This window comes from Wyeomyia smithii, chromosome 3 (assembly GCF_029784165.1).
Source record: "Wyeomyia smithii strain HCP4-BCI-WySm-NY-G18 chromosome 3, ASM2978416v1, whole genome shotgun sequence".
NCBI classification, from domain to species: Eukaryota; Metazoa; Arthropoda; class Insecta; order Diptera; family Culicidae; genus Wyeomyia; species Wyeomyia smithii.
This window is the reverse complement of record NC_073696.1, coordinates 95,544,646-95,566,786: the sequence shown is the minus strand read 5'-3', so window position 1 is coordinate 95,566,786 and position 22,141 is coordinate 95,544,646. Positions and strand designations below refer to the sequence as shown.

The window sequence follows — 22,141 nt, the reverse complement described above, 5'->3', positions numbered from 1 at the left end:
AAAAACCCGATAGCCTGACTCGATTCCCGTTGTCATGATTTCACTCTTAAAAACGCAAGATTAATATGTTCAGCAAAGTGTTCAGTTCCTAGTTCACTTTTTCCAGCAACGGCTACAGTGACTTTTGGTTTTTGTGTTCGTTTTTTTGTGTATACTGGTAAATCCATTATGTAGAATATCAGATATCTGTGTAATATTTGTATTATACTAAATGTCTGTATAAAATCTGTAGGCTTATGCGTGTCTGTATCGCAACACAGAAAGTCTGTATAATACAGATTTGTCTGTATATCTGGCATCTCTCACTTTGTGATCAGGGATGCCACATGTACAGATTAATCTGTATTTTACAGATTTTTGGCCGAAGTAACGGTACAGAATCTGTATATACAGGTATACAGATTTTCGTCGAAAAGTACAGATTTAAAAATTTTCGAAATCGACATTAATTTTTAAAAACAATCCAAATTTTATTTAATTAAATAATAGGCAAATTGAACATATTTTCAACTCCTCACACGTTTTAAGCTAAAAACTTTGTTTATGTACCATAAAAACTTAAAAATACAAAGTTTTTTTATGTTTAAACAATACAGATTTTTTTTACAGATATTTTTGTTCCAGATACAGATGCTCAGATTTTTTCAAGGGAAAACACAGATTTAAATGTGGCAACCCTGTTTGTGATTATTATGCCATACGTTGTACGAGTGTCGTTCACTCGTTGTCATCCATTCAACAGTGACGGACGTACGGAGTACTGTTTTTCGCGTTCTCCGTGTTGTGCTGGTAGTTTTATCAGTCTGTTTCAGGCTAGATAGTGTTTATTCTACCGAACTCAACCAAACAAAATTGTGCACCAATCATGTCAATTTACGTCGTCAACTTAGCATAGTTAAATTCCTGCTATTGTGCTTAAGGATAAAGAATCGTAATTCATTGATACCTTTTTTACGTCAACCATCAATACAGAAATTATATTTTGAGCTGTTTGTTTTTTCATCAGCACCGATTACCTACCAGTAGACTTGTTGATTAGAATTAGTTAAAATTAGTACGATTCACACGAAGCGGGTTGTCGTTCGCGAAATTGCATCTAACCCTGATTGAATTGAGTGAACGTGAGCAAGGATTGGGTCTATTGCGTTCCAAATATTGACAGGGCATAGAAAAGTTGCCATTAGTGACTGATTCAAGGCAACGCACCTCTGAACCGTGCTGTGCATCAGTGTGAGTTGGGTCTCCATTTGGTTGACCGCTGGGATGTGCTCGGAATGCGAACGTAGGAGCCATTCGTAGCACAGTGTAGAGTCCAATCTTATCCAGCAGCCAGGATGAAAGCAGTTGCATGAAGCAATGATCTCCTGGGTTGCCTTTAACGGTATTTACTAAATTAGTAATACAATCAAGTGTTATACAGAAAAAACAAAAATCATTGATTTGAATTCGGAGTTACTTCAGGAAAAAACAGGTAAAGATAACAACAGCGCAGCATCAAACAATGCTTTGTAAAAGATAAATTTATGCACATATGGTTTAGTAAAATGAGACGCATGGAAGACCGACTGTAATGATTAGAAAGGTCCTTAAAAGTTGTATTTCTCATACGGGTGGGTGGTGAAGAGGAGGAATGCAATTTGCTTATTTTCCTTGATTGCGAGACGAGATGGAGAACCCCCAGAATAATTAATTAGGTATTGTGCAAACGTATAATGTTTGGAAGGATGGGAGTTCTCTGTGGAAATAATAATTCCTATTTCATGATTCCATTACCTTTGAATAGAATATCATTACATATCGAACTGTGAAGTATTGCTTTGCTGTTGACCTCCCAGTTGGTCTAGTACGGTATTGGTCTAACAGATAATTATAACAACGAAAAGTAAAATCAACATTCAAAAGTGCATAACTTTAATAATGGTAAAGGAGTTCAACATAACAAACAGTGTTCAATTTGATTCATATTCAAAGTTCTACGAACTATTGTCATTCGTACTATAGTGATACTAAAATCATCTGTCACATGTTTCAGAAAACCGAACACATCAACATATAGACAAAAATAGAATCCAAAAACAATCTCTCATACGGGTTAGGCCGTTTTGTTTCTACGTAATCCATTCGACAGCAGGCATTATTATCACGGCACAACCTAAAAAAGGGAGAAAAAAAAATTCAATTTGCTTCGATAATGCTCTCATTGTTGGTATTTCGCATCGCACTTGAAATGATATCTGTGTGTTTAAGTTATACACAAGATAGGGATAAAAGGCCGTCTATATAACATAGATTGTAGTGGTGGCAGATAAAAATCAATTTGTAAAGCAAAGTCATGTAGACGCGAAAATAAGCGTTTTTTGTTTATCGGCGAAATCTCTTTTGAAAATTTTCAGATTTCATTCGAATTAACTTATTGAATGTACGAGACAACTGAATTAAATTTGTGGAGTTTAAATAATCAAATAAAATCAAAAGAATGACTATATTTAGTAGGGATGTAACGAATATCCGCATCCGCATCCGCAAATGCGGAACATCCGCATGAAAATTGATATCCGCATCAACATCTGCATCCGTAATCACATATCCGCATCCGCATCTGCAGATGTCTGAAAAATCACATCCGTAACATCCCTGATATTTAGTTCCTACCTAGTTTCTGCTTTAGTCACGCTAATGAATATAAGTTAAAATCTAAAAAAGCTGGATTACGTTTTTGGATTGGTCCCGATTAAACTTGCTCTTGTACTTTGATCCTGATACAGTTCTGTATTTGTTTCATTGCCGTTATTAACCCCTCTACACCAATACTTTAGAGTATCACAGATTTGGATGCAAAAAGCCTTTCGAAATATTTACCAATCCTACCAAAATTCATAAATTTATTCTTGAACAATCACTACATTGTTTAAGAATAAATTTATGTATTTTGAGTAGGATTGGTAAATATTTCGGAAGGTTTTTTGCTTCCAAACCTGTGATGCTCTAGAGTAATCATCAGTGGTGGGCACCGCTAACCGAAAATTTAGCGACGCTAATCGCTAAGCCGCTAACCGGAAAATTTAGCTCGATAATCGCTAAACGCTAAACGCTAAACTCACATTAGCGCAACTTTCGCTAATCGCTAACCTTTCAACATGTAAATGGTTATATCGCTATATTTATTGCTCGTGTTTTGTAAGACTTGGACCACTTTGATCTTTTGACGTTGGACTAACGTCTATATCGAAGTTAGGCACCTGAATTTGAAAATCTAGTAATTCAACCGGGGAAAACCAGGGAAAAGTGGTCAGGTTTTGAGCGCTTATATATCAGTCATTTCTTTTCAGAATTTCGAGGTTTTGGCATCAACCGATCAGAAATTCTTTTACGGTTGAATTTATGTAACAAAAATAACCTATTGTTCGAGATACACTATTGAAAAATTGATAAATCACATCGATTGTCTAAATCATACCGAGCAACCAATCACCACCTCTATTCACAAGCACAGTCGACACTAACGGATACAACCGATCTGACTTTGTAAACAGTCTCGCAGCTTTCAACCAATAACGAGCTCGCTTTCGGTAGCTGCAACAGGTGTTTCAACACCGTTTTAAAATGCTTCTTTTATCATTACCACTGAACAGATTCTAAACACCAATGGCTTGATTGATAGGGGAAACATTGCGCAAGATTGTCATATAATAATTTAAATATGTTTTCGATACTAAACTAGTTAAAAGTTGTGTTAAAAGTCGTGCACATTCAACCAATCACAAGCTCGCTTCTTGTTTGCTCGCGGATGGATTTTTGCTTTGGGCTATATAATAGCCTGTGTCGTCTCATAGCAAGTGGAAGGCCTCATCAGTTAACAAGTGGAAGGCCACCAGGCCGGTCTTGTATAATCAGCAGCGGTGGCTGATTCCAGCGGCCAAACTGAGCTGCAGCAGAACCAGAGCGGTGGTATCAAGCAGCAGCGGCGGAGGTAGTGGGAAGCTGCATTTCTTCATTCAGTTCGGTGCTCCTTCGATCTGAGTTGGACCCCACCAGCGGTAATCCAATTCAGATATCGTTGGGTGAAAACGTTGGGTGTGTGTGCAGTGTGCACATATAGCGTATGTGCATCTGTATTGCTATGACATTTGCCATGATAGGGATGGCGCTGTTGCGTGTGTATGGCTAGCTATAGCGTGTGTAAGACACTAGCATGTGTAGCATATTATGGCTATTGCGTGTATATCTTCAGCGTGTGTACGGATAGTTATAGCTTGTGTGTGGATAGCTGCTGCGTGTGTAATGATTAGTTATAGCGTATGTATGGATAGTAACAGTACATGGTTGGATAGCTTATGCGTGTGTATAGATAGTTGTATCGGATGTATGGAAAGGAATAGCGTGTGTATGGATAGCTATAACTACAGCGTGTGTATGAATAGTTTTAACGCGTGTTTAGATAGTTATAGCATGTGTGTGAATAACTATAGCGGGTGTTTATCGAAGATTATTATTGTCATTGAATATATTAAAACGTCTTAACGAACACAGTTGTGAATTTGATTTTACAGCAGCGATTTTAACTTCTTCAGCCAGTCTTTATTCATCGAGGAAAAATTACTACCTATGAATGATCAACACTTATTTACTAGAAAATTGATTTAGATCAAAACGGGTTCTTTTGAGTCATAAATTATTGGTAAAAAGAGTTGCAAGTTTTCTCAATGAGCATTCATTAAATTTTCGTTTTTGTTTCTCGGTACGCTATTTTGATTTTGTTTCTCGCACACAGAGAAAGAAACAGACTTGTCGCTATCGTGAAAAATAACAAAACAATTAGAAATGCTCTAAATCACAACTGAAGAAGTTAAGATATTTTCCTGTCACTCGCCCAAACCTTGATAACAACTACCGAAAAACGTGTGATTGAGCTCTTGCTATATTGAGTTATTGAACCAAACGTTTTTTTTTTCAAATACATGAAGTTATATGCTGGGCTGGAACTAGCATGAGTTTTATCGATTCAATGTCAAACAATTTTCAAATTTGAAATTTTCGGTTGAATCGTTCTGGGCTCCAATTTCAGATAGTTTCGTAAAGTTTGCTTTTTGCTTAGATAGGAAAATTTTACCAATTCGCTCAATTAAATGATTGTCTTGGTAGTGCAGCAAACAAAGGGTTGATTCGAATATGTATGAAATGACAGCGATTAAATAAAAGATATCCATTCTTTTAGTATATATTATTATTTATAACGTTTTAACGTCTCAGCATTCAGAAATGCACTGTTAGATAAAATTGCAGCAAATACTAGAGTTGCAATTCTCTCTATTATTTGTTTTAATGGAATATAAGAATACCGTAGTCCAACGTCATGCGGTCGTGTCTTGAATACCACCCTCCTACTTTTTTTGGTAAAACAAACGAAAACAATTATTTTTTAAAGCTATTTACAATAAGAGGTTCACGAAACGGGATTCATACTTGATTTTGTAAAAACAAGAATAACAAAAGTTATTTAGCTTGCATTAAAAATAGATACTCTTAGGAATGTTCTCATAAAAATTCAATTATTATCTGAATCGAAAAAGTAGAACCAAAGTTGTCATAATTTCAAGCGCATTGCAATTTACAAAAGTTCTTGGTGTCCGGAAATTCAATCTAGACCTTGAGCTTGTTCTTCAAAATGCTCAAGTGGCTTGTACGATAACTGGAACTCCATTCTAGGGTAATAAGACTGACAAAAGTAACTTTCGCAGTAAAGTATGTTCATCTTTCGAAGCAATTTACGTACGCCATCAGCAATTCACAGTTTTTCTAAATATTTCTATTGTCGCTTCTCTACAAAATTTAGCGAATTAGCGATTAGCGTTTCGAAGGCCAAAATTTTAGCGACGCTAACAGTTTCGCTAACCAGCTCAAAAATTAACGAAATCGCTAAACCGCTAACTGAATTTTAGCGTCGCTAATTAGCGATTAGCGAATTAGCGGAAAAGTGCCTGTTGGTTAACGGGATCAAAAAAGGGAAATTTTCCGAAATAATAATCTCCCAATAAAACACGAACCGTTACTTAATAGGATGATTATTATTTTCCTGTAACGAACACATACAGGATTTAGCAATTATTAATATTAAATTCTTAGTTTCTAATTTACAGAGAAAATCAACTTACGTTTAGTTCCGCTTAGTTCTATCACCAGCTCATCGAAATTTATCCGTACTAATAGAATTTAAGCTTTTCCGTACTAAAATGTTAGATTTAGGGTTTTTTATAATGTTCCCGTATCTTCTAATTTAGTTACCGTAGTATATAAGTAGCAGAACTTTAAGCCTAACTCCCCACGCAGAGTGTGGTATATGGTTGACCGCACTTTCAACAACCTGTTATATTTTAGGTTCAAGTTAATGAATTATTAATTATTCAATATCTAGTAATTTTTACCAAAGAGTATGACTGTAAATTTTACCAAAAAATATGACTCACAGGAACAACCAACCGTACTGTATATATAGTTTTAATTCTAATTTTAATCACTTAGGTTATAATTGCTTTCGCTCGTTTCGCTGGATGAAGAAGGAAATGGAGGAATGGATGCCACGACAGACTTCAATTACCTTGCCTTTGGGCCAGCAGTTTCGTCGGCTCTTTGGATCAACGATTACCACTACATCGCCCACTTCAATCGCTTTCACATTAGCGAACCATTTCGCTCTGCGAGTGATCACAGGGAGGTAGTCACTTACCCAACGTCGCCAGAATTGGTTCGCGAGGATCTGTGAAGTTCGCCAACATCGCCGTAACATGGTACCGCTATCTTCGAGTGTACACAGCGGTTTAGTTCCATCCGATGATCCCAGCAGGAAATGATTCGGTGCCAGCGCCGGAGCGGAATCGTTATCTACTGGAACGTGAGTCAGCGGACGTGAATTAACTAAATTTTCGATCTCGGTTAATGCGTTACGTAGCATTTCATCTGACAATTTATGGGGTTGCCATAAGGTTCCGCTTGGGGTTGATCGTCATAAGGTTCCGCTTGGGGTTGATCGTCATAAGGTTCCGCTTCACAGTGCCGATCAACCTTTCCCTACACCCGCCCATGTGCGGTGATAAGGGAGGTAGGAAGACCCATTCGGTGTCTGAAGAAACAAACTCCTTAGCCATATCGTGCATGTTGAAAGACATCTCAACTTGTTTTAGCTCACGGGAGGTTCCAATGAAGTTGGTTCCGCGATCACTATAGATCGTCCGAGGAGTGCCACGACGAGAGATGAAGCTTCGTAGTGCCATTATGCATGAGTTGGTGTTTAATGAATGGACGACTTCAATATGGACTGCTCGGACTGTTAAGCAGGTAACAAGCATTCCCCAACGCTTTTCGGTACGTTTTCCCACAGCAACGTCGAGTGGGCCAAAGTAATCGATGCCTACGTTAGTAAACGGTCGTGTGAAAGCATCTAGTCTTGCTGGGGGAAGATCAGCCATTATGGGAGGCTGTGGAGATACTCTTTCGTTTTTACATCGCTGGCAGTTATTACGTACTCGAGTAACGGTAGCGCGGAGTCGAGAGATACAATATTTTTGACGTATTTGGTTGATTACGGTTTCATAGTTTTGATGGTGATATTTTTGGTGGTGGTGTGCGATAATAAGCAAAGTGGTGTGGTGTGTATGGGGCAAAATGATTGGATTCTTGGCATCCGCGGTAGCATAATGGCAAGCGGCAATCCGCCCGCGCATTCGCATAACTCCTCGCTCATCGATCCACGGGGTAAGCTTGTACAAAGGACTATTTTTAGGCAGCGTAGTGCCGTGAGTTCTGTGCTGTTTCTTCTGCAAAAGCGCGAGCTCGTCCGGATAGGCGTCTGCTTGAGCTTGCCGGATCAAATAGTCCTCAGCGTTGGAAATCTCCTTTAAAGTTAGCGGACCAGTAGTTACTGTCTGCTTCTTGAAATTTGCAATGTAGTTGCGAGAAAAACGAAAGACGTATGCCATTATGTTGGTCACTTTTTTCCAGCTGCTGAATTTACTTACGCAAAAAAGCGGCTTGGCTGTCTGAAAATGCAGTAGCAGGTACGGGCGTAGTTCAGTTTCAGTTTGACCATTTATTGACGGCTGACACGGCCAATTCCTCTCCGAGCGCCAAAGAAAATCTGGTCCTGTAAACCAGCGGTCTTCAGACGACATAACCGGATTATGCACCCATTTCGTGCCGTCGTCAGCCACGTTTTGTTTGGTGGGAACCCAGCTCCAATCTGCTGCTTCTGTGGAGTCCAGTATCTCGCTAACTCGATGTGCTACAAATTGCGTAAACCGGCGATGATCCGAATTAACCCAGCATATAACGTCACGGGAATCTGACCAAAATATTCGTCGTGTTATGTTGACTGATAGGGAGTCAGCAACGGCTTGCGATAATCGCACGCCGAGCACTGCTGCTTGCAGTTCAAGCCTTGGGATTGAAAGAAACTTTAAGGAAGCTACTCTGGTTTTAGCAGCTACTAAACTGCATTCGGTGGTTTCACCCTGAGGGAAACGTATATAGCATGCAGCGGCCATTCCATTTTCGCTCGCGTCGACGAACGTATGTAGCTCCCCTGCGGTACAACTTGCTGGGAGCCGCTTACGGTAGCAACGTCTAATTTTGAGTGTTTCTACCAGTGGGAGAACCTGGTGCCATGCACGCCACTTATTAAAGAGTGCATCATTAATTTCTTTATCCCAATTCACACCGGACCGCCAGACTTCTTGGGGGAGAACCTTCAGGTACATCAAGAAATGTGCAATTAGCCCTAGAGGGTCGAACATGGACATCAACACTCGAAGCATTTCACGTTTGGTCGGACGTCGATGACCCTGCAGAAGAGATTGTTCATAACGGTTCCATCCAATTTTATAGGTGAAAACATCGGATGCAGTGCACCACCACATCCCCAACACCTTTTCTGTTGCCAACTCCGGCGAGATGTCAAGATTCTTCTCGATGGTTCTGCCTTCATTCAAAGCTGCCAACACTCGTTGAGAATTGCTGATCCAGTTTCTGATTTCAAAACCTCCTTGCTCGTGTATGAACCTCACTTGCCTTACCAACTGTATTGCTTCCTCTTCCGTATCGACGCTTATCAACATGTCGTCCACGTAGTGACGCCTTTGAATGATGTCCGCTGCTTTTGAGTATTGTCCGCTCATTCGCTCTGCGTTTATGTTTTTTACATATTGGGCACTGCTTGGGGAACAACACGCGCCGAAGGTCATCACGCGCATTACGTAGACTGACAACTGGCCGTTATCTTCTCTCCAATAAAAACGCTGGCACTGTTGACGAATACTGTTACTGTTACTGACACTGTTACGAATCATGATCTGGTGAAACATCTCACGCAGATCACCCGTTAGGCCGATCGCTCCCTCGCGGAACTGGACGAGGATGGAAAACAGTGAGATTAGCTGATCAATTCCTTTTAAGAGAAAGCAGTTCGGTGACTTTCCAAACGACGTGGCCGCAGCGTCCCACACAATACGGAGTTTTCCTGGTTTGTTGGGATTCGTAACTGGGAACATCGGCAAATACCAGATACGACCATACGAGCCAGCTAGCTCTGCATCTGATAGTTTGCGGATATAACCTTTGTCTATGTAGTCCACGATTTTCTGCTTTAATGCTTCGGCAAGCTTAGAGTCTTTCGCCATGCGTTTTTATAGGCATCTAAATCTGCGCTGAGCCATTAATCGGCTATCGGGTAGGCGAAATTCATCATATCGCCAGAGTAGTCCGGTCTCGAAGCGTGTACCTGTGAATCTAGTAAGGTTTTGAAGAAGAGATTGTGCCCTCTGATCTTCCTTAGTAGAGGCTCTGCAGCTTTAGTGACACCTAAACTATCTAGGGAAAAGTACGCTTTCATCGCTTGGTGCAAGTCTTCGTCTGACTGGTTGGCACAGGCACAAACGTGAAAGGTTGAATGCACCAAGTTTGGTGCGTCATCTATGTCTCCCCCACCGCAAACCGTCCAACCTAGGCGGGTTTTTACAGCCAGTGGATGTTTTGGACCACCTTCCCGACTCTTGAGAACTAGTGTGAGGTGTTGATCCTTCATACCGATCCAAATTCTTGGTCGCACCGCTTCATAGGAGGAGATCGGCAAGTTTCGAAGGTACGGGTGCCGGCGAGATAGTTCTTCTATATTTAGTGATTGCGATGCTAGTAACAAACTATTAACTGTACGTACTCCGCTCATGCTGAATCTTTTGGTTCCTTCGCCTACTCCCGAAACTTCAAGGTTGACCACCCGCGAAGTATCTTTTTGACGCTGTGTTCCACCGGTCCAGTGCAAACAAAGAGGTTTTACCTGCCCTTCAAGTCCAAGCTCGTCAGCCAGATCGTTATCAAGCAATGTGAGGGCTGACCCGTCATCTAAAAAGGCAAAGCTATGTACAGAGCCATATTTTCCGTGCAGCATAACTGGCAGGTAGCGGAATAACGTTTGGCATGACTTGATCTGATGAGTATGACACCCTTCATCGGATGCACGAGAAGTTGACTGATTTGATGGGGAATCATTCAAATGGGCTCCTACGGAAGGTCTAGGAGTTTGCAATTCGTCGTTGTGTAACAATTCATGGTGCTTGAAATTGCATCAATTTTTTCCGCACACTTTCGTTTGGCATCCACCATTGTGTCGTCGCAGGCACCGGCGACAGAGACCAAATTCTCTCACAGCTGCCCAGCGCGAGTCACGTGATAGGCTTAGGAAGCGTTTGCATTTACCCAGAGTTTTGCATGTTCCATTACAGACCAGGCAGTCTTGGTTCGTGGAAACTGTTTTTTGAGTAGGGTTATCAGAGTGCGCGTTTACAAAGTCGTTACATTTTTTACTTCCATGGCCTTCACGATGGACGTTTCCAAAAATGTTTGGAATTCTCACAGCACTAGCAGCCTCTGCCAAAGAGTACAACCAGAGCCGGATTTATGGGGGGGGCCAGGGGGCCCGGGCCCCGGGCCTCCACATTTTTGGGGCCCCCACAAATCAAGAAAAAGATTTTTTCTTTTTTAAAAAATGAGATTCAATCAAAAGTTTGATTTACAGTAAGAAAATTTGAACAGAACATTTCAATCTGACACTTTCCTTCAGTTTTATTTTTTCGCGAGCGCCAATACCACAACTACTTCCATAAGAGTTCACCTTGGATTCTCTTGGAATGACACACATTAACACACCATTTGAATCGAACCAACGCACATGGGAAGTAAAGCAGAGAAAGAAAATAACCCACGAGTTTTTTAATGCATTGCTTTTGCTAACTTGTCCGAATCAGGGATACCAAATGTGCTTTACAAAATGCAGATTTTCTGAGTTCGTGTGCAATTTTTATTGACCTGCAGATGTGCGTAGTTTTTTCCTAGTTTCTATTATTGTCAGAGTCGTCTTATATTTGCGCAGTCTTTCTCAAATTGTGTGCAAATTTTTGCCTGTGGATTGCAATTTTTTCAAATTGCGGTAGTTTTTTTTTAGGTATCGAGAAAAAAAATCGAAGATCGAACTTATTAAAAATACCGCACAGTGCGTACCACTGTGAATAATGAAAGACAGTCAAACTTAGCATTATTAAGTTTCGAGTACGAGTATACTGAAGGAGTTGAATGCTGATTATTTAATAAATAAGTTTTCTGCAAAAAAACTCGTAAAGCATAGTTTACAGTTCCAAGCGAAGAGAAACATTTGACAAGTGAAAAAGCGTAAATTTTCGCTTGCCAAATCTGTCGTGAAAACCCGTTTGTGGAACACGCAGGTATTTCACCAGTCTGCAGTTTACAGTTTAAGTGAAGCGAAACTCACGAGTTTACACTCCGAGCGAAGTGAAAATTGGCTGCAACTGACAGAATAGAAACGCACGCAAGTTTTCGCTAGCTGCTGCTTTTGTCACGAGCGTTTGCATCCGGGAAAAAAAATAAACCCAAGTGAAAAAGATGAGATCCACAACCTTTGATTTCGCTGGATCGAATTTGTTTACAGTTCCAAGCGAAGTGAAATTTTTGCAGGTTGCATGTTTCACGAGCGTGAAAAAATGAACGTTTTGCATGAGATTCTCACCTCGCTTGGAACTCTAAATAGGGCTTAAGAGAAAATTCTAACAAATTTTTGGTAATTTTTCAATAGCAAATAAATGTTTTTACCTCGTACGATAAAAAAATGGTTTTGTTTTATTTTGGGGCCCCGCACTATAACTGGGCCCCGGGCCCCCACAATCGTAAATCCGGCCCTGAGTACAACCAATGACTAAACGCAGCCAAATTAACTGTTGGTAAGGTTTGCCTATACTGGGCCCAATTTAGTTTAATTGTCGGCGGCAGCTTATTAACCAACTGATGAAGCAAGGATACATTCTACAGATATTCTTCCACTCCACAGGCATCGACAGTTGCGCAGAAATTTTCAATGCTTACTGCAAAATCCACAAGGGTTTCCAATTTATCTTCACGCAAAGCGGGCAAACAGTTAATTTTTGCAATTAGCGTATGTATAATAGCTTCCGGTTGACCAAACAACATTTTCAGCGTCGCCATCACACCATTGACGTTAGCCGGATGCATAAGTCGACATTTAACGGCGTCGTATGCACGCCCTCTCAAACACTTTTGAATCTGTAAGACCACACATTTCCGTCGTGCTGTTGAACGATGATAAGAATAGAGGCCAATCCTCAGGATTGCCGGAAAACGTTGGAAGTTCCCGGAGGAGATTGCCTGTCTCGACGCTAGCTGTTGATGTGTAAGTGAACGTTGTGCTGAATTGTCCACTTGGGGAACATGTGCCAGACTACTGTGGTGACGAGGCCCTGCAATCATTTGTTGCTTCAGTCGTTGCACATCTCGCTGTACGTCAGATTTCGCGACGCTAACGCTTCGTTGGGAACCATTACAACTTGTGAGATTATCCACCCATTCACTAACGTAGCTACGGGCCGAACTCGAACTTTTTTCATTCACCATCTCTTCAAGCAGTTGATATTTCCTTGCTAGGAATGCCTTCTCATTGGCAGATTTTTCTGCAGCCTGTCGGCGTTCGAGTTCTTGTTCTTCTTCCAGCTTCTGCAGCTTTAGCTTCAGTAGTGCCTGCGTCGATCGGCAAGATGATCCAGATGCAAGCGATGCCGGTTTCTTGTGCGGCTTTTTATCGAAGATTGAACCAGACTGAGATGGTACAGGATTGCGCTGTTGCTGCTGTTTGTGTGATTTATCTTGCTTTTTTTCACCGACTGATGAAACAATTGCAGCTGGTCTCGCTGTCCCGCCCTGTTTTGATATCTTTTGTTGGAGGTCTGCTGAAGATTCGGTTTCAGCTGCTTGTTGCTTCTGGCGTTGACTACTAGTTTGCGAATAAGGTTTATTGGCGTTTGAGCTCGACATTTGGACACCGGTTGCAACTTCGCATTTGGTACAGCTCCAGGGATGTTGCTCAATTTCCTGCGTTACCCCAACGCACGCGAAGTGATACCATTTCTCGCACACATCACAGCTCACCATATCATCTGTATCTCCTCCACGGCACACCTGGCATTCTCGTCACTTGCTTGTTTAAGCATCAAATTTCGAGTCGACATTACCGTACTTGACTGGATTTCTCGTATATAAACGAAAATAATAATTTGTTGGTTATACCAACGGGATCAAAAAAGGGAAATTTTCCGAAATAATAATCTCCCAATAAAACACGAACCGTTTACTTAATAGAATGATTATTATTTTCCTGTAACGAACACATACAGGATTTAGCAATTATTAATATTAAATTCTTAGTTTCTAATTTACAGAGAAAATCAACTTACGTTTAGTTCCGCTTAGTTCTATCACCAGCTCATCGAAATTTATCCGTACTAATAGAATTTAAGCTTTTCCGTACTAAAATGTTAGATTTAGGGTTTTTTATAATGTTCACGTATCTTCTAATTTAGTTACCGTAGTATATAAGTAGCAGAACTTTAATCCTAACTCCTCACGCAGAATGTGGTATATGGTTGACCGCACTTTCAACAACCTGTTATATTTTAGGTTCAAGTTAATGAATTATTAATTAATCAATATCTAGTAATTTTTACCAAAGAGTATGACTGTAAATTTTACCAAAAAATATGACTCACAGGAACAACCAACCGTACTGTATATATAGTTCTAATTCTTATTTTAATCACTTAGGTTATAATTGCTTTCGCTCGTTTCGCTGGATGAAGAAGGAAAGACCAACTTTGCCGACTCACCGTACTGACATCGAGCACTGTCACTTCTTTGGAAATGCGCACGGCTCCGACTGTGTTGTTGTTCTACGACGGCGCGTTGTGCAGGGGTACGCCAACAGTGCCCACCACTGGTAACCATGGTAGAGAGAGGGTTAAATTAAATCAAAGAACAAGTCCTATGTCGAAATCTGCATTGGTAAAGATTTTCAGGGTGATTACGATTATTGTGCTGGTTCCGTAGTTGTCCCACACGTCTAACAATTTGCAATGTGAACGAAGATGGACTGATAGTGCCATTATGATAATTTCCTTCAGCACGAATTAGTGTGTATATATAATTCAATCAAGTGTCGATATTCCCGCAGTTAAGCAAGTAGTTATACTTCATACACCAACGCTTTTGCTTCGCACTCGAATCAGATTTGCAGAATAATAAGCAATTTGTCCGCTTTGATAAGATTAGAGACCAAAAACGGGACATATGACGATGTTATAGCAGCACACCAGAGCTAGCACGTGAGAATTCATCACGGAGGAAGTAATGATTCATTTTGACGGCAGCTACTCGGAATTGATCTTATCTATCTGTGAAACCATTCTCTTTATCATTTTTCGGCATCCAGTCCCTCTTCAGTTTAATTGTTTTTACATAGCATTACGTCTTTCACGCAGTGTTGAACACTCTCAATTCAATCTTGGTGGCGAGTACTACGTCTAACTTTAAGCGAGCAAATATTTTATGAGAGGGTGTCGACCTTGTCTGTCACGATAGAAATTTAAAATAGATTAAAAGTTTCAATGTCGCACATTCGCGTACAACAAACCAATTACGTGTGAGCACGGCCTATTGTGACATTCTTATTTCTGCGTCAAAATGTTTACTTTCATGAACCTAGACCAATTTAATGTAAAGCTTGTTTTTAAAGTTTTTGACAATCTTCTTTCTCCATGAGCTAAATGATACTCGCTGTTTGAATTTACTTGAAACAGTTGTCTGGAAGGAAACCATGCTTCTGAGAATTGTATCTTACTGTCATGTTTTGTGCTTCCGTTTGCATTTCTGTAATAGCAAAACTTTTTTTAGCAGCGAGATTATTCGACAAAAAATCCATGACTGTTCAAGAATGTTCTCTTATAGCTATAAAGTCATTTACTTTGCTAGGGATTTTTTTCAACTGCATCTGAATTTCGCAAAAAAAGCTAGATTCAGACTCACTCCCCTGAACGAGCGTAACGCTAAACGACATTTCCCCCTAAGACAAGACGTGACAGCTGGTCACCGTTACAATCAACCAATTTGAACCGGCTGCTGATTGGCTGAATTCGATAACGCAATCGTCACGTAGAAAATACAACGAGGTTACTTTTCACTGTAAAGCAGTGATGCTGGAGAGTCATGATTTAGCTATTATAATTGTTCATAAATAATGATGCAAAAGTATGCAAGGTACATGATATTACCGAGTAATGTATTTCACTGTTATAACTTTAAAAATGCATTGATTAATCGTTTATTACTATTTCGGTTGAAGTCCAAGAAACTTAGAAAGAAAAAATTTGGGTACCAAGAAACTTAGGAAGAAAAAATTTGATAATAGAAGTATGCTTTATTGAACATAAAATAATAAATAAGAATTGAGTATTATTCGCCTATATATTGCAATTTTAATTTGTTTTATTTTCATTGACCTGCAGAAGTTGTTAAAAATAATCATTCTGGCATCAACGGTATGGAACGTTCAAAAAAATTTCGACGGGGATGACGGCCGTTACGAAAAGACAAATAAGAAGCCAGCTGTCACGTCTTGTCTTAGATTTCCCCTATTTTGCCTGATTTTAGTTTTATGCTAAGACAAGACGTGCAGCTGGCTTCTTATTTATCTTTTCGTAACGGCCGTCATCCCCGTCGAAATATTTTTGAACGTTCCATACCGTTGATGCCAGGATGATTATTTTTAACAACTTCTGCAGGTCAATGAAAACAAAACAAATTAAAATTGCAATATATAGGCGAATAATCCTCAATTTGAATTTATTATTTTATGTTCAATAAAGCATACTTCTAATTTTTTCTTCCTAAGTTTCTTGGTACCCAAATTTTTTCTTCCTAAGTTTCTTGGACTTCAACCGAAATAGTACAAAACGATTAATCAATGCATTTTTAAAGTTGTAACAGTGAAATACGTTACTCGGTAATATCTTGTACCTTGCATGCTTTTGCATCATTATTTATGAACAATTATAATAACTGAATTATGACTCTCTAGCATCACTGCTTTACAGTGAAAAGTAACCTCGTTGTATTTTCTACGTGACGATTGCGTTATCGGATTCAGCCAATCAGCAGCCGGTTCAAATTGGTTGAATGTAACGGTGACCAGCTGTCACGTCTTGTCTTAGGGTTTTATGAATTAGCTACGTGACAGTACCAATTACAGTACATTTCTGTAACAATAAGTAACGCAGGCTCGACTCCTCTCCCACTTCTTGCGTTATGTAGGTTTCCGTACGACACCTAAGCATTTTTGTTTTTCGTTACACCCTCCCTCTATCATAAGTTTCACTCTAATGGGTGTCCAATGGCGTAATGTGGCCGACTTTCTGGGACTTCCAGATTTCCAGTTTTTAGGATATGAAAGTTTTCCAATTTGTCACAAAATATTGAATACCACAAATATCTCCCTGTCTGTCAGTCTGCTCTATATACACCTAAAAACTACTAAACCGATCGGCGTGAAAATCCAGCGAAGAAACGTAATAGCGAAACCCTTCAATTTAAAACATGAAACATTCTGGTATTTTTTTTCTCTGTTTGGACTCATCACTGCGACCAGAGAAATTTGGTCTATTGTGATATTGCCCAGGTGTTTTTTGTATTCCGCACTTCATATTATTGGCTGTATCACTATTGAAATGAATGATACGCTTTTTTAATTTATATCTGTGCTTGTGTGTGAGATTTTACCCTTATACCGAGCCTCTTTCTATCCTACCAATATCGCCAAATTATAATTCCCCGGAGTGAGACTTCACCCAACGTTTCTCTCTGGCCAGGTTTATTCTAAGAGGGGCTTGTTATGTCAAGAGGAAGGAGTCTTATTGAAACCTCGTTCCCCGTGCCAATATCGCCAATTACAATTTCCTGAAGAGGCATTTAGTGCTTTACCTCTGGTTAGTTTTATTATAAGTTGAACTTTTTTTTGTCAAGAGGAAGGAGTATTATCGAACCTCGTTCCTCCAGCCAAGTTCATGCCAAAATCACAATTCCCTGAAGAGAACTATTATACGTTACTCAGACCAGTTTTATTATAAGAGGGACTTATTTTTGTTGGGATGAAAGTCAGCAGGGATACTACTGAATTCAGCTTGAAGGAAGGGTATGTAGTGGGGAGCCTGAGAATAAACTCATGTTAAAGTCCTTTGACAACCAAATGGCCTGATTCTACTAAGATTCGAAACCACGACCTCCCGCTTATCAAAGCGGACTCTTGCGGCTACGAAGGCAACTTTTTTTTTTAGTAAAAATCGTTCAAAATCTGTCCACGTGGTATGTGGACATAATTTATGGATGACGCGCCTATGACATTTTGAACTAATATTTGCATTGGGAGGACTCTGTTTGCACATTTAAAAGAAGCTGTGAAAGTAGAAAAGTAGAACCTCTGAATACTCCGCTTGCAAGAATTGAAAAATGAGCTTTGCCTATGCCTTAACGCATTGCGCGTTGTTCCAATACCAATCGATTGAACTCTTTTTTGCGGATTGTGTAATCTCTAATAAAAGTGAGTGACCCTTTAATGATGTGATACTTTCGCTACACATTGTAACTCGATTATGTCCTACATGTTAAAGAGCAAAAAATCTTACATAACATTATTTTTAATGAATAACTATAAAATATTGTATAAAAAAAACTTTTATTGAGTCGAGAAGAAAGTTACATTTTAAAGAGTTTCAGTAAAACTTCTTTCAGGACAAAAGTCCGACAATTACTTACAGTTGAAGTCAAGTGGTGGAATTATCAATGTAATTTTTGTTTTTGTATTTCAGTGTGACAACGATCTGTAACCAGCAAAACAAACTGCTATTATGGGCAACATAGCATCGTCGAGCACAAAACTTGCGGAGAAATGTCCAATGCTCGAAAAAAGCGAGTTGCCGTTAGTGGCCAACTCGTTTCGTATGGCAAGTAAAAACTCCGACAAATGCAAAGAAGAAGATCTTATGGTAAGTTCACGTTATTCGATAATACTATCAGACCATATCATCGTTTTTGAATTTTGGCAGAAATTTTGGGGATCACAAATGGACCCGAGGCTAGCCCAATACATAACCAATTTTCTTTTTGGCCCGCTGGGAACTCGTGTTGGATTTGTAGAGCTGCCAAGGTTCGCGGAGCTTTATGTATACACAGTGCGAGGAACAGGCGATGAACGAATCAACGTACTGCTCGCTAGTCTGGGTCAAACTCCCGAGTCAGAGTCGACAGAAATCGCTTACCCACTGATAAAGGAGGCATGTGTTGATGTGTTTACACAGTAAGAAAAGAGAATATCTAAATAGTGAACTGTATTTGCTTGCAGTACGTGGAGGCAGTCGTTAGCAGCTATATGCGAGCAATAAGACTTGAAGGTGGACCAGAATTCAAATCGTGGGAGTCACGTGGATTCCGCATTGTGAAGGAATGCATACAAAAGTTGGCGGAAAGTTTGGTTTACGATGTAGTGCAGCAAGGCACACAAAAAGTCACACGAGCTGACGCGGAAAGATGGTAAGAGTAAGAGTAGTCACTAATGAAAACAAGCGAACAGTTTGAAGGTAGAGAACGTAAATTTTCATGTTTACTTTTCGTCTGTAATTTTTCTGATTTTACGCGGTTGATGGAACTGAAAAGTTTATCTTTAGTTTCAATTTAAAAATTGTACAAGAAATATTGCGCCTTATAATGAAACACAGTTTACATCAGTTGTGCTTGAAATGGGTTTAAAATAAGATGGTTGAAAACAAAACAAAGCTAAATTCGACCGAAGCATCCTGCAACCTGCATTTAATGGTCCCATGTTTTATCATCAATTTTGTGCTTGTTTTCAGGCTCAGCAAAAACCCCATCTTTCTCAAAATGCTGGAGCACGTGTTTTCCCACTTGTACAACTATCGAATTGTGAAAAACAGTTCTGACGACAAACGGAAAGATGATTCGGAGGATGGTAAGGGCAAAAAGAAGGAAAGTGTGCCCCAGCAAGAGGTAGTGCTGCATGCTATGTTGCCGCTCTGCGAAGGTTTGCAGTACATGCCGGACTATCCCGCCTTCACCGATCTCTCGCAGATGCTTTTTATCAACGCAAATCTCCCAACGGCACAACAGAACAAGTGGCGCTTTCTATTTTCCTCCCAAATACACGGAGAAAGTTTTTCCACGCTACTTGGTACAAACATTGTTGTTTGATTGCTTCTCCACGTGCTTATTCTATTTTGCTCGTATTTTAGGTCGCATTCTTGATCAAGGACCTACCGTCGTAATAGTGGAGGATAGCAATGGACATATTTTTGGCGGATATGCAACGGAATCGTGGGCAGTGGGTCCTAATTATGTGGGAAACGATACCTCTTTTCTGTTTACGTTGCGACCCAAAATGCGTTGCTTTCCAGCCACTGGCTACAACGATCACTATCAATATTTAAATTTGCACCAACAAACGATGCCGAATGGCATGGTGAGTAATTGATGAACACAATACCACCGTAGTTTCGGGTTAAGTTAAGGATGAGCGTTACACTTTTCTTGAAATTGTAGAGTTTTAATATCCAGTATTGAAGGTTACCACGCTTAGATTTTTTTCTTTTTTCACGACTGGCTTACAAAGTATTCTTATGGAAAACATTCTTAGCTGACTGAAAACTGCTTGTTCAAATATGTTAACCGTTCCTAAAACAAAAGCGTTTGAAACGATTTTAGTAATTGATATAAATTGTCGCAAAGTAGCATTAACCACCTTCCAATAACTTGTTATTTGATCGCAGTTTTTTTTATTATTGTTTTTAATTTCCTGATTTTATATTCTTACCTAACCAAAAACAATCAGTTTAAGTAATTGAATCGATTGAATTCTTATTCTATAAATGTGCATTCGTTGTAGGTTGTACAAACTGATTGTTCGTGATTTCTTTGATGTTTTCTCTAGGGTATGGGAGGTCAGCATGACTACTGGGGTTTGTGGCTGGACAGCGAGTATGGTGTCGGCGAATCTTCCGAATCTTGTACCACCTACAAAGGATACTTCCAGCTGAGTGCCACTAAGAAATTTACCGTCCGAAATGTTGAGGTATGGGGCGTCGGCGTTAAGCCAGTAAAGGAAACCGATTCGGTAGGTATTCCGTTAATTTGGTTTTGATCAATAGAAAACCATAGCAGCTTTTCTTTTTTTTTTAATTGTAAACAGGAGGATGCGGGTTCTCGATCAATCCTGGATGGCAACGAAGATAGTAAAGCGATGCTGAAAATGAGTGGTCGTGAGCAGTATTCCGACGGGTATCGAGAAGAGCCGAGAGACTAAAAATTGAGATCGAACGCCAGAAAAAAGCAGCAGAAAAAGTTTTGCTCCCCGGAAATTAATCTGGTGGATGTGTTGGATACGTTCAATTTTAATTTTCTCTAGATCATTTGAATATACAATGCTCACATTAGTAATTCATCAATAGGCAACTACGAAATGTTGAAAGTGCGTTAAGTTGATAGTATTCATTGTTTTACTGCGCCCTGTGATTATATATTTTCTCTCTATCTGGCGTTTGCGAAACACAAATTATGATTTGCGCTAATTACCTTCTGTGAAACGTACACCACCTTAGTTAGCATAGCTCCTTAGCGAACTATTGATTAGGTAATGTTTGACGTAAGCTTCTAGATGTGAGTTTAATGTGAATATAATTGTTGCGAAATAATCGTATGTCAGAGCAAAGTAGAATAAACAATTGCCGAATCTATGCAATTATATATTATATTTTGAACAGTACACTGAGAGAGACTGTACGCTTAGCACAATTTGTCGTAGAGTAATTTGTTCTTTGGTTTGAAAAATGATTCCCACGCAACTCATATTACTGCAACCTTAGTTTGCTAAACGTAGCTCATCAGATGTAAAGCGAATGATTTCATTTGTGTGCCATACAAAATTGAATGACAAATTAGTAATGAACAGCAAAGGTTAAGGTTTCGAAAAAAAGTGTTGATTGTGAAGGCAGCATATCTAAAAACGAGTTTGAGATGAAAGCTTCAAAGAAGCCAATTAATTAATGTCATTTACAGTCTATGCAATACATAGGCAAATTAGCCGCAAGCACTGTGAAGATAAAGATAATGAAATGATGAAAGAGTTTTTTTTCATTTATCCGAAAATCTGGAGTACCGTGAGCATTCAGAATTTCACCCTCCCGTATATAACTTTTCGGGAAATAATTCACAAGATTAGATTTGATTTTTTTATCTCTAACAATTGTCGTTGAAAGTAAATACAGGGGGTTCGACAAAATGATTGAGACATGCAAAATTTTGTCAACTCAAATAGTCAGAACTTAACGAAAAATTGGTTCATTTTTCCGATATCCGTAATAAGCCCCAGTATTTGAGTATGTTTTATGCAGTTTTTTGCTGTTGGGTACAGTTTTTATTAGAAAAACTTTTTTTCATTAAGAGTTCCCACTGTGGTTTGTTCTGAAGAGTTTTAGGCAAATTAGTTGTCTATCTAAAAACCTTCATTTGAAAAAAATCTGAAATAACCGGTATTTTAAAATCACTCTGTTTTTTAAATTATATTTTTTCAGTGTAGGGTCTGAAATTCAATTTTTAAATGAAAGTTAAGATAATTTTCTAGGCGGCATCCATAAATTACATAACGCTCATAGGGGGGAGGGGTAAAGGCCTAGAGTTAAAG

General features: G+C 39.4%; 3 protein-coding genes across 4 annotated transcripts; 1 reads left to right on the top strand and 2 right to left on the bottom strand.

Annotated features, from left to right (window-relative positions):
- The first annotated feature begins 725 nt into the window (after positions 1 to 725).
- LOC129729343 (MTOR-associated protein MEAK7) lies at positions 726 to 21,581 on the top strand. Its single transcript, XM_055687858.1, has 8 exons — positions 726 to 1,471; positions 18,261 to 18,437; positions 18,498 to 18,725; positions 18,794 to 18,981; positions 19,302 to 19,636; positions 19,698 to 19,924; positions 20,393 to 20,575; positions 20,651 to 21,581. Exons 2-8 carry the CDS (start codon positions 18,300 to 18,302, stop codon positions 20,762 to 20,764), a joined length of 1,413 nt encoding a protein of 470 aa, XP_055543833.1. The 5' UTR covers positions 726 to 1,471; positions 18,261 to 18,299; the 3' UTR covers positions 20,765 to 21,581.
- LOC129728425 (uncharacterized) lies at positions 6,963 to 9,668 on the bottom strand. The gene has a single exon (XM_055686863.1). The coding sequence runs from the start codon at positions 9,666 to 9,668 to the stop codon at positions 6,963 to 6,965; it is 2,706 nt and encodes a 901-aa protein (XP_055542838.1).
- Positions 12,077 to 14,830, bottom strand: LOC129729344 (uncharacterized). 2 transcript variants are annotated; one of them, XM_055687859.1, is made up of 4 exons: positions 14,073 to 14,830; positions 13,933 to 14,011; positions 13,803 to 13,875; positions 12,077 to 13,723 (listed from the first exon to the last, which is right to left on the bottom strand). In XM_055687859.1, exon 4 carries the CDS (start codon positions 13,498 to 13,500, stop codon positions 12,361 to 12,363), a length of 1,140 nt encoding a protein of 379 aa, XP_055543834.1. In that variant the 5' UTR covers positions 13,501 to 13,723; positions 13,803 to 13,875; positions 13,933 to 14,011; positions 14,073 to 14,830; the 3' UTR covers positions 12,077 to 12,360. The 2 variants fall into 2 exon arrangements, with proteins under 2 accessions (XP_055543834.1, XP_055543835.1); XM_055687860.1 differs by having other exon boundaries at positions 13,933 to 14,091.
- Positions 21,582 to 22,141: the final 560 nt, after the last annotated feature.

Bases quoted from the DNA above. Each gene is read 5' to 3' on its own strand.
- LOC129728425 (XM_055686863.1), bottom strand. From the start codon at position 9,668: ATGGCGAAAGACTCTAAGCTTGCCGAAGCATTAAAGCAGAAAATCGTG.
- LOC129729344 (XM_055687859.1), bottom strand. From the start codon at position 13,500: ATGGTGAGCTGTGATGTGTGCGAGAAATGGTATCACTTCGCGTGCGTT.
- LOC129729343 (XM_055687858.1), top strand. From the start codon at position 18,300: ATGGGCAACATAGCATCGTCGAGCACAAAACTTGCGGAGAAATGTCCA. The intron at 18,726-18,793 runs GCATGTGTTGAT...ATTTGCTTGCAG, and splicing joins CTTACCCACTGATAAAGGAG to TACGTGGAGGCAGTCGTTAG. The intron at 18,982-19,301 runs GTAAGAGTAAGA...GCTTGTTTTCAG, and splicing joins CGAGCTGACGCGGAAAGATG to GCTCAGCAAAAACCCCATCT.